Source organism: Myiozetetes cayanensis, unplaced genomic scaffold, assembly GCF_022539395.1.
Source record: "Myiozetetes cayanensis isolate MyiCay16 unplaced genomic scaffold, myiCay2020 scf21, whole genome shotgun sequence".
NCBI lineage: Eukaryota > Metazoa > Chordata > Aves > Passeriformes > Tyrannidae > Myiozetetes > Myiozetetes cayanensis.
This window is the reverse complement of record NW_026087423.1, coordinates 7,395,283-7,407,403: the sequence shown is the minus strand read 5'-3', so window position 1 is coordinate 7,407,403 and position 12,121 is coordinate 7,395,283. Positions and strand designations below refer to the sequence as shown.

General features: G+C 53.4%; 1 protein-coding gene across 1 annotated transcript in view; it reads right to left on the bottom strand.

The window, feature by feature from the left end:
- The window catches only part of SSH1 (slingshot protein phosphatase 1), a 34,525-nt gene extending 23,174 nt beyond the window's left edge, over positions 1-11,351 (bottom strand). Inside the window, exons 1-2 of the mRNA XM_050318479.1 lie at positions 11,238-11,351; positions 6,337-6,377 (exon numbers count right to left, since the gene is read on the bottom strand). Coding sequence (XP_050174436.1) covers positions 6,337-6,377; positions 11,238-11,303 — 107 coding nt within the window. The 5' untranslated portion in view covers positions 11,304-11,351. The remainder of the gene's footprint in view (positions 1-6,336; positions 6,378-11,237) is intronic.
- Positions 11,352-12,121: the final 770 nt, after the last annotated feature.

The following is a 12,121-nucleotide window of genomic DNA, read 5'->3' as shown; positions in this document are numbered from 1 at the left end:
GCTGCTCCACACAGCCCCATGAAGCACCTCCTGCTTGCCTGGACACATAGATTCAAAGGATAAGGCTATGGAAGGCAGCAGCTGGCATAAGGAAAGAGCAAGAGGCACATACAGACATTCCAGCATCGGCAACAACATGGATTTCCCTGTGCACCTTCAGCTGTGCAGCATCCTGCTGGCTCCCTTCTGCCCTCACACCAGAAGACACCCTGTGTTTTCCTACAGGTCACTTTTTTGGAAGTTGTTGCCATGTCAGTGCCATGGCTGTTCCATGACCTCAGGTAGAGAGGAGACAGCCCACAAGCCCTGGCGTTGTCCCAGAGCCATGTCCAAGCTGGAGGAGAGGTGGGATGATGCCCCATAGAGGGACAGAACTCCCGGGCAGGAGTCGACCCTGCCCTCATCCTCCTCCCCAGCGGAGCCATCGGCACACCCCCATCCTCCTGCATTCCTCCTGTCAGCTCGTTGTTTCAGTCCTTCCAACTATTTCCTTAAGTCACCCCACTGCACCCACTCAACAGTGTCTCCCAGAGACAGCCCAGGGAAACAAGTGGAAACTCTCCAGTGGTGCCACAGGGAAAGAAAAGGAAGGTGAACAACAGTTTGGAGGATTAAGAGAGCAGCTTTCAGGTGGTGTGAGCAAAGGGCAGCCAGGACACAGACAACAGCATCGGGAGCGCGACTGAGAGCCCTGGTGGCACAGCAACCCAAAAAACAGCTCAGCTGCTGGGCTTCAGGAGGACTCCAAAAAAGGTAGCCCAGAGCAGGGAGTACTTGACACACTGGTAACACAGAAAAATAAAATAAACTAAATCCAGAGGGATCACACGGGGTAAAAGCAGAGTGAGAAAAGTTCTGACTCAACCCTGACACCTCCCCGAGGGTTTAACTTGACCACAGCCTGCCCTCCCAGCTCCCCGGGGGAACACAGCCAGCACCCCAAAAATCAGGACACTGCCAGGCAGGGGCAAAGCTCATGGTAAAAGTGTGTTGGTAAACACCTCGGGATCACCCTGCCATCCACTCCAAATCCATCTTTTACAATCCCAGAATGCAGAGGGAAGCAGACAGTTGGAATCCAAAAGGTTTTGCAGGGCTGGGAGGGAGATGCCCAGCCATGGGCAGTGCTCTCCGCTGGGATACGAGCGTTGGATGTGACCATTTGGATGGCAGTCAGGGCAAACAAGGAACCTGGCAGCTTCCTGGGAAATCTGAAAGGCACAGTTTGTCCCGTTCCCTGCAGTTCTGGCTGACTTGGTCTGTGATGTGAAGCCCCAGAGGTTTCCTACCCAGCTGCCTTCACCAGTGGTTCTTGCAGCAGGATTCCTTCAGGAAGCTAAAATTTTCAGAGAGGGAAGTTCTACAGAGGAGAGTCCTGATCCCAGATAAACCTGAACAACTACTGGATGCAGTGTGCACCCTAATCCATTTGAATCTGGGCTTATTTGTGGCTTATTTTGCTTCTTGATTTGTGCAGTGGCAAAGCAATTCTGCATCAGGGATTTAAATGCTGCAAAGAGATGTGTAAATGTTTGGGAAATAAACTCAGCACTCTTGGGAAATAAACTCAACACTTTCCATTAGAAGTAAAGCCAGACCTAGGAAGGTGTTCTATCCATTGCACATTGTCCAAAAATATCTTAGCACCACTTGCCAGGCAGACCACAGCTCTGATTTGTATGAGAAATCCCTGACTCACAGATCTTGGCAGACGATTATCAAAGATTAAGATATTTAAAATCAAGAGGCATTTGGAACCAAAATATTGTTCTGACCCAGCTCTAACACCTAAATAAACAGTGACCAAACTGGCCTTTTACAGAAACAAATGTTCAGTGCACAGCCAGCACCTCTGATAACAGGGCCAGTTGGTTTGGGTTCTGCCAAACTGCTGAGGTTTCATGGAATAAAAAAAGGAAAAAAAAAAAAAAACCAACACGTAAATGCAATTCCAAAATGGTCTGATCATCACATCTTCAAACTGGCAGCTCTCCTGCTGTTCCTCTACCTACATCAAAGTAAACTCCTTGTGTTGCTCAACTGCAAGTCAGCAACAGTTTCCTGGAAAGGCCCAATCTTAACTAAGTGTCAAGTAAGCGCAGTTTCCTGGGCTCGGCAGTGTTTTGTCCCCACGCCCCACACCGCAAAATGGCAAGGCCTAATTACACCTCAACCGGCTCCCAGGCCACACCTCCCGGGCCAGAAAGCTCCCGAGGGTCAGAGCCCGTGGATTTGCTCCCATTGTAGGGAGCACGCTAAGGCAGGATGCGGCCGCCGGGCCAGGATGTGATTCAGCGTCCTGTTTTGAACAGTTCATGAAGTCAGCAACTTCTGCCCCGAGATCTCCACCAGCTCACTGGGACACAACCAGTCAGTGACAGGACTGGCAAGGGTGTCACGAGCCGCTGTCCCCGCAAATAAACCCTCACACAGCTGTCCTGGTGCTCCCCCAGCCCTGAGTGCCTGCCCGGCACGGGGCCACGGCCACCCCACGCTGTGGGGACAAGCCCTTCACTCAGTGCTGCCTCCAGCAAAACGTGCTCCTAAATCCATAAAAAGGTTAAGGATCGAGGTGTTAATAAATAATTTTTCGTGCATTAAAATATCATGTATGTAAAACAGAACTAAACATATATATATAATACACATATATGATATACACTATAATATAATGGCATCCTCTGGTGTGTGCCAGAGGGACAATCATGGAATCGTTTAGGTTGGAAAAGACCTCTCAGACCAAGTCCTACTCTTCTCCCAGCACTACCAAGGCCACCACTAACCCATGTCCCCAAGTGCCATATCCATGCAGCTTTTAAATCCTTCCAGAGGTGGTGACTCCACCACTGCCCTGGGCAGCCTGTGCTGAGGCTGGACAACCCTTTCCATGCAGGAATTTTCCCTAATATCAAATCTAAACTTGATGATGCTCTGCAAAGACTTTTGTCTGCAGCAACGACTCCTCCTATTGATCACTGATCTGCAAATGTACATGAGCCCAATGCTGAAAACCTCTACCTCCCACAGCTGCTCTTGCCAGCTCCTAAAATTTGGTTTAGTGGTGCCAAACAAGAACAGTTCTTTCCATAACCAGGCTTGATCAGAGGCTGGAGATAACCAACTTCCAGGCCCATCTGCAGCAATTCAACCTCTATCTCCCTGCAGAAGGTGCCCGAAAACACTCACCAGGCCCCACATTCAGGCTGTGACTGTAAAGCCAACAATGGCAAAGATTACAGAACGACTGGCTAAACAAACTTATTTATGTTTGTAATTAAAACCAGTGATTATCTTGCTGTGTTTGCCAACCGCATCTGAGAACCAGCCAACACTCACAACTGACTGGGCTTGTGCAACGTCTCCTTTGAGTCGGTGCGACAGAGCCAACCCCTGGCCAAGGGTGAGAATCCACTGGGCAGCACCAAAAAGCAGTGTAGGAAAAACTGCACATCCCCCCCTGCCAGGGAAGAGAAGAGCTCAGCTCAGCTCAGCCTCCCCTGTGCTCCACACCATCTCCTCTGGGGCTGCTCAGAGCCAGAGGAGCAGGACGTGGTGCTGCTGTAAGGCTGCAGGCACCGCACTCGCGAGGCCCACGTGAAACTCGGTCGACCCTCACCTTGGAGAACTTAAGGCTGGGCTTAACTCTCTAGGTTAACATATCCTCCCATAGGTTTGGCCTAATCCTGCCTGCAGTTGCATTAAGATCCAGGTGAGCTGTGGGTGTGCTGCACCATTAGGGGAAAAAAAGGATCCCACTGATGGGCATCCGGGAAGGGAGGCTGAGCAGCCACAGATCTACACTGAGCCCAATGGGGCTGTTAGATCTCACTCTGGGCTCTTATGTTTCCTTCTGCTGAGAATCTTTAACCCTGGGGAGCAACTCAGACTCCTGGCTGTCTGCTGGGAACAGTGTGGATGGTACCTGGTAGAGGTTTCCACAAAAATTTTTGGAAATGGAGAAAGAGAAGACTTAAAAGCAACTTAATTCTAAGAAAGCACAGACAGCAGTAATACATTTGAAAGCAAAGCTGAACCTGGAACGTGTCCTCTCGGCCTGTGTTAGGGTAGAAGCTGTTCCAGGGAGAAAATAGGAAGAAAAGCATTTTGGAATGACAGAAACCATAAGGAAGGATGGCCAGAGAGCAGCAAGAGGTGGCTGGGTACAAATTCACAATACAGGCCCATTCCACCAAGAGAACAATCAGCTGGCTCATGGAACCAGATCCAACCATGCAATCTTGAATAAAAATCCTGGAATTTTTAGGAATGTGTGAAAATACCTTGTTCACCAGGCAGATGGGCAAATTATGTCATAACTGTGTAACAGCACTGTCACCCTGTATCGGTGAGACTCAGCTTGAGCTGGCAGCATGATGGGGACATGTTTCCAACAATCCTTCCTTTTCCTAACCCTAAGGATCTCCGAGGTCTGCGGAGCCAGGAGCTGCCGACTCCTGTGCTCGGGGCACATGTGACAAAGCCCAGCTGTCACCTCTGTCTGCACCAAGGCTAGAGCAGGATTTAAAGATTCACAAACACCATCACAGCCCGTTCCTGCAGGGGTTTTTTTTTCAGAGCAGCAGCACAATGAAGTTGAACAATTCTGCCACCCCATGGGCACCGGGCAGAGTCTCCGTGGATTGATCTGGAGCAGCCGTCAGCGGGAAGGGGACAGGATCAACCCACCAAACTATGAGGAGCTTAATTTATCATCTACATTGTGTCCACCCGTTTTCTTCAGCTCCTGGCAGTGTTTCCCCCTGAGGACAGCAAGGGCTCTGCACCAGAGCCATGTGATTCCCGAGGTCTGTCTGGCTATTTAATTACCAGATTCTTATCCTGACAATCGTATACGGAAGAGCAGCCCCAGGAGACCGAAGGACAGAGGAAGCTCGTGGGATCTCAGTGTCCTACGTCAGTGCTGCAGCATTTTTCAGCAGCCAGTAGAAAAGCATCAGCCTTTTTAAGCCTGGTCTAAGTACATCTACACTCCCCATGACTCTGGTCAGCGGTGGGTACATGTACCCGGCCTGCAAAGAAGCCAGACAGGCCAAAGGTGGCCACAAATCCAAGGATTTATCTGGACACTGAAAACATTTGTAATGAAGAAAATGAAGCTGCATTTCCTCTTTCAGCACAGAACTGGATATCCCAAAAAACAGGCTGTCATCCTGCTTGGTTACATGTTACAGTTTAATGCAACACGGGAAAAAGCAAAAGAATTAAAAGAATTAAGGCTGTGTGGTTGTTTGTGCCTTCAGCAGATTCCTGCCGGAGCCCTGCATTGCGCAAGGAGCAAACCCAGGAATCCTGAATTTTGCTTTAACCGATACAAAATCCATTCCTTACAAAATCAGCTCTCAAATGGCATTACAGACAGCCATGAAATACCTGGAATCTACAGGAGAGCACACAGAGCCAGACACACAGCACTTTTGTCAACTCATGTGTGTGCAGACAGGACAGCCATAGAATTCCAGGTTTCCCAGGTGGGCTGCAGCCACAGAAACCACCCCGGAACACAGAAGCAAAGAAGTCTGACTTTCCTGCTCTGGCAAGAAGCAACTCTGCTTGTTTGCCCTCTGACTTCACTTGCAGGGCAAAGACAGTTTAAGCAGCAGCACGAGTGGCTTTGCTTTTTTCTGAAACCAGGATAACTAAAGCAGGAAGGAGTGGCAAGGAGGAGAGAACTGAACCACTGTCTACCTTTACACTTCCCTCCCAGGTTGTGGTTTACAGGTTAGAAGGTAAGAGCTGCCTGCAAGAGCTGGGCTTAGAGCGAAAGCCCCACAGAATTACTCAGAGCCCCATTAGACAGGGCCCCACCACAAGAGCTTTGTGTCACCACTTCGGATCTGCACAATGTCAGTGAGGAGCCTTTCTCTTCTGCAGGATCTCTCAGCCCTTTTCTCCCCTCACATGAAGAAAGTGGCTCTACACAACCCCAAGGAGTCCAATTCCCAATGGTTAATGCCCAGGAAGGAGCTGAGCTCTCCCCTCCCCAACCCGGAGCCTCAGGGAGCAGCAGCAGAGCCAGAGATGCTGCGATAACAGTTAAGTGCTGTGGCCAGAGCTGACGAGCAATTTTCCAGTGTCCTCCCACCAGGAAAAAAAGGATCACAAACCCTCTTTATGCTTTCAAGCTAGGTAAATGCTCATCTCAAAACTGATAAGGGCTTGAATATCCCCAGTGCTCTGCTCTCTGCAGACCATGCCATCCCCTGCAGGCAAGGTACAGGCTCGAGGTCGGGGATCTCTGCGGGATCAGGACTTGGATACATGGAAGACAATTAACACCACTGGAAACAATGTTTAGAACCCAAAAGCTCCGCTTACCTCACATTTAATTTACGCTCTTCATCGCTGCCAACCTCCAGCTGAGGGAGAAAAGAAGGACACAGAGAAAGTTACATGTTGCTTGTTTCCACATTACAACTATAAACAAAAGCCCCGCACTTTTTAAACCCATCCCTGCAAAAAGAGGGTGCAGGTTTTCTTCCCGGTGCTAGGGATAAAAGAGACTCCCTAGTCATGCCATCAGCACCGGCGCCGGGTGACAAAGGGGCTCACAGGGATTTTAAAGCTATTAGGTCCTAATCCTGCAAGCTGGGCCTGGAGCACAGATCGGTTTGACGATGATGGTCACGGAGCGCACACATCGCGGCCACCGCGCACACACGTGAGGGCAGCGCTGGGAACCGCGGGCTGGGCACAGCGAGAGCCGGGATTCGGGGGCACGGGGACAGCACAAGGACACAGCCCTAAGTGCCCTGCTGGGGCTGTCCCAGCTCCAGCACCTGAACCCCTACCTGGCACCACCAACCCCAGCCACTGCTCACACCGGCAGCACAGTAAGGCCACCTCCACCTGGAGACCGGCCAGGACGATGCCCACCTGGTTGCCCAGGCATCAACAAGTTCTCCATCTGCTGCTTTCCTGAGAGACACGCTGCTCTGGTGGCAGGCATGGATTAAAATGGGCGCTTTTCCACCAGGCAAGTCCCCCTGGAGGCAGATCTGGCTGCTCTGGTGACATTAGTGGTCCTCACACTTTATTTACTCTTCCCAAAGCAGAAGTGTGGCTCCAGTCTGCTTCCAGAAACAAGCATTTTCACACAGCCCTGCTTTCCAGCTGCCCTTTCAACTTCCCTATTAGCTTCTGGACAAAATTCCTTATTAAAGGAAAACAGAACTGGGGTTAATTGCATCCAGAGCTGACCAAAAAAAAAAACAGGTTCAAAGATAAGTCTTCTCCTTTGGTCCTGTGTGAGTAGACAGAAGAGAAAGGGGCAGGGGCAATCCCTTGGAGGGCAGGGCTATGCTGGAGAGGTGGTTTGGGCCCAAAAAGCGAAGCAGGGATTTTACAGATGGTCCTGCAACAGGAAAACCTTCACACTCACAACACACCAGACCTTGACAAAGCTGGAAGGACACAAGCCTTGAAGGAATCAGTGCTGACACTCAGGGAACATGCTGGTATTTGCTCAGAACCCACATCAAATAAAGGTCACCAGAAGGGTTATTTGTTTCCAGGTGCTTTTGTACAAATTAAAAATAAGCAAACAGTTCCATTTAAAATGTTCAGGCTTAGGGTTTCGTGTGTGTGGAGGACCTGGATTGCTCCCCACTCCTCAAGTTAGCACTTGTGAGGCTGGAGTGCACAGGAGCTGCTCTGCTGACAATCTGTGAGAATCAAGTAAAGCCAGAGGGAAAAAAACCTCCAAATGCAACAGTGGAGGCCGGATATTGGAAATATGGCCATTTGGAGGAAGGGAGATGCACAAGGCCCATCCCAACTGACCCAGCAGAGGGTGAGGAGCATACCAGGGCTATTTTTAGTCTGTTTACAGTGAGCAGTGGCAGCACAGAGCTGGGCTCTGCAGGCAGAGCCCCAGAGAACCCTCAGTCCCAGTGCTCCCACCGGCAGATCCCCCAGCCCTGGGAAGGTCTGGCAGGTTTGAGGCCTTTGCAGGGCCACCCTCCTGTTTGTTTGGGTCTATCACGTAGCAACAAGGGGGAGGAAAACTGTTTCTCCCTTTTTAAACAAACGTGACTGAAGTCTTGGATGTTGTCAGCTACGGTTCGGCAGCAGGGCCGGGCCTGGAGCTGCTGTGGGCTCCTCTCCTGCAGGAGCTGAGCTGCTCTCAAAGTCGAATTTCCCTGTATCTCCTATTAAAAAGCTGCAGTAAAACCAAACCAAAGCAGCAGCAAGGCTGCCACGCCAAGCCCTCCTGCCTTATCCTGCTCAGAGCATCCTTCTGAGCAGGCAGGTTTTGGGGTGCACCACCTACCACGGTGACGCTGTGGACCCACAGCTGATCCCACCACGCCACAGACTTCAGGAGCAGACCCCCACCAGACACACCCACATCCTCCCTGGGGACTGGGCCAGGCTGAAGGATGTGGCAGGGAATGGCAGATGCGTGGAGGGGAGATGCACCAGTGCAAGTTCCCAAGCGTGTATGAACCTCCCCCTCCTAAGAATTTACGGCTCGCTGTGTTAACTCAGCAGTAAACCTTGTGCAGGCAGCAGCATCCATTTTATAAATTCCTTGGGGCTCATGAGTTAGGAGAGGCCCAGCAGCACAGTCACAATTAGCAAAGATGTATGGTCATCATTTTCCATTAAAAATACCTTCTAGTAATTATCGAGCAGGCTAAAAGTCCCAAGGAGACCTGGTTTCCCATGCAAGAACAGATCCTAAATGATCAGGGAGCACGCTGGCACTTTTGGATGGGATTTTTCTTTGAAACTGACTTTGTAAAAACAACACACTGAACCTGGAAAAAGCTAATTTATGGTTTTATGGTATTTCATGCCAAAAGGGACCATTCCTACGGGAGTGGATGTCTTCCTCTGGGAGCCACCACAGCACACCTGAGCTGTGGGTACTATGGGCAGAAAAGCCCTGCCATGCACAACACCTGGAGGCAAGTCTGGGGCAGCATTTTTGGGAGGAAAAGGGAGAATTGTATGGAAAAAACAACCACCACCAGCAACTCCTACACCAAGCAATGCCCAGCGCAGATGTACATGGCAAGGTCTGCTTCGACTCTTCTCCCACCTGCACCAGTTAAATCCAGTCTAATTCCACTGCCTGCAACAGGGTTACGGCTCGTTTTCCTCTCCCCAGACTGGGTGGTCAGTAGGCCTTGTTTAAGGCTCTGTCTAAACCAGAACCCAACAAAATTCCTTCTGAGACAACTCCCTGGGAAAGCACATGTCCTGTCTCCAAGTTTCTCAGTGAACACAGCATGGCCCCAAACCGGGTCCTGCAGCCAAGGACCCCCCGCAGCCCCCTGGGCGAGGGAGAACCTGGGAGCTTTGTGGCACTGCCCCCCTCCCGCTCCCCCCTCGGACCAGCTAATCGGGGGAGTCACAGGGACCTGACAGGTGACAAATAGGATTGTTTACCTGGCAGGAGTGGGGACAGAGCGGAGCCAAGGGCAGCAAGCACCAAAGGGAAGAGGTATGGGGGAGAGGGAAGCACAGGAAAGGTTTGCAGAGAAACACCAGGCCTATCTTTGAGGGTCACAAAAGAGGTGGATTAGGAGGAAAAAAAATGGAAGAAAGATAAACTGGAGGTTGCAGCTGTGTTTGGATGGCCTGTGGGAGCTGCAGGGAGGGAAGCCAGGCAGAGGCAGGAGAGGGCATTTCTAGGGTGCAGGAGTGGAGGGGGTGTGCAGCAGAGCTGGGACATGCAGGGTGCCAGGCAGGCAGGACAGGGATGCACAGGACACGACCACGGGGCACCAGGGTAAGTGTCAGGTGCAGGCCCTGCAGCAGCAGAGCTGGGGCAAGGACAGGGCAGCAGCACAGTGCAGGCCATGCCACAGCGAGGAGTGGCAGCAAACAGGGATGTCACACAGGTATGGGGTGCAGCAGCACAGGAGCTGCTCCCAGGGTGGAGCAGGACGGAAGCTGCTCCCAGGGAATGGACCACAGCCACCTCAGGGAAGGGCTAAGCTCTCTGGGGGGCAGGAGCTGCAGCAGGAGGGGGGAAAGGCAGTGCCATGGCAGCACAGGGACAGAGGAGGAAAGCACAGCATCCTTGGGTAGGAGGTGGTGGCAGCTCGGGGATGTCAAGGAGGGAGAAGGCCTGGGGTTGGCAAGAGCAGCTGCTCCATGGAGAAAGGCCCAGCACACTGCCCAGGGATTTACCTGGCAAGAGAGGGGTCAAACAGGCTGCCCCAGGGGTTGGGAGCACAAGCAAATGCTGGGTGAGGGTGGGAGTGGGAGACAGGGGAACAGGGGCTGTGTGCGGTGAAGGGGACAGTGGGACAGACCCAGGCCTGGCTCAGCCTGGGAACCACAGGACTGGGGCTGGGCAGCACTGGGGGCTGAGAAGGGAAGGGGCTGGGATGGCTGGGGGGCTGTGAGGGGCTGAGCTGGGGCCAGAACAGTCGGGGGGCTAAAGGGGTTCAGAAGGCTGCAGGGGTCAGGGCTGGGAGGGGGGATGAAGACAGGGGGTAAATGGCTATGGGGGGCCAGGGGGCCATAGGGCTGGAGGCCACAAGGGGGATGGAGCAAGGGACTGGGGAGGGCTGTGAGGGCTGTGAGCAGGGGCCAGGGGGCTGTGGAAAGTCAGGCCATGGGGACTGCAAGGGGATGAAGACAGGGTAAGTGGCCATGACGGGCCAGGAGGTTGCAGGGCTGGGGGCCATGAGGGACCAGGGCCTCCCTGTGAAGGGAATGGGGGATATGGGAGGGCTGGGCGACTGTGGAGGGCGAGCAGGGGCCAGGGGGCTATGGGGAGTCATTCCATGATGACTGAGAGGGGATGAAGGCAGAGGGTGAGTGGCTATGGGGGACCGGGGGGATATGGAACCAGGGGCTGGAGAGGTGTGAGGGGCCAGGGTGGTGGGGCTGGGCCATGAAGGACTTGGAAACTGGACCTTTGAGGACGGAGCCAGGGCCTGGGGAACACGGGGTGGCTGTGAGGGGCCTGAGCCTGTGAGGGGGACGGAACCAGGGGCTGTGAAGGGCCAGAGCCGCGAGGCCGGGACCAGGAGGGACCCGAGCCTGCGAGGGCGCCTGGGGCAGGCCATGAGGCACCCGGGTCTGTGAGAGGACGGAACCAGGAGCTTCGGGCCATGAGGTGCCGGGTGGGGGCCGTGAGGGGCCTGTCCCTGCGCGGGGCCTCACCCCGCCCCTCCCCGCTCCCCATCCCCCGCCGCCGCCGGCAGGGCCCACTCTTTCCTTCCCGTCCCGTCCCGCCCCGCCCCGTGGCAGCTCACCTCGCTGGTGCTGGCGGAGGAGGCAGCGCTGGGGGTCGGCGAGCGCTGCAGGGTGACCAGCGCCATGGCTGCGGCACCGGCCCCGCCGCCGCTCAGCCTCCCCTCGCGCGGGAAGGGGCGGGGCCCGGGGGCGGGGCCTACTATGGGGGGCGGGGCATCACGGCTGGGCGGGGTTTGATCCTGCCCCATCCCACTCGAAATCCCGCCCCATTCCACCCCACCATCCCGTAACACCCGCCTGCACCTTCCAGCATTCCAAGTTGCTCCAAACCCTGTCCAACCTGACCTTGGACACTCCCAAGGAGGGGGCAGCCACAGCTTCTCTGGGCAAGCTGTGCTAAAGCCACACACCACCCTCACAGCGGAGAATTTCTTCCCCATATCCCACCTAACCCTGCCATCTGGCAGTGTGAAGCCATTCCCCGTTGTCCTGGCACTCTAGGCTCTTGTAAATAGTCTCTCTCCATGTTTCTTTTCGACCCCCTTCAGGTACTGGAAGGCTGCAACTAGGTCACCCCAGCACCTTCTCTTCTCCGGGCTGAATAATCGCAATTCCCTCAGTCTACCCAAATATTGAGCCTGAAACACCTAATTTTCCCAGATACTGGCAGGAATCTTGTATTCAAGGAACAACTGGACTTGGCGCTTTGGTTGACAACACAGTGATCAGTCAAAGGTTGGACTTGACAATCTCAGAGGTCTTTCCCAGCCTCAGTGATTCTGTGATTCTGTGAATGCAGAGGCTGGGAAGTCATAGAATCACTGTGGTTGGAAAAGACCCCCAGGATCATGCCCATTAAGCCCATCCCGGTGTCCCGATCCAGCGGTTACCATGGTGACCAGTGTCAGGGATGGCGTTCTGCCACCCGTGGTAGTGACCCCGT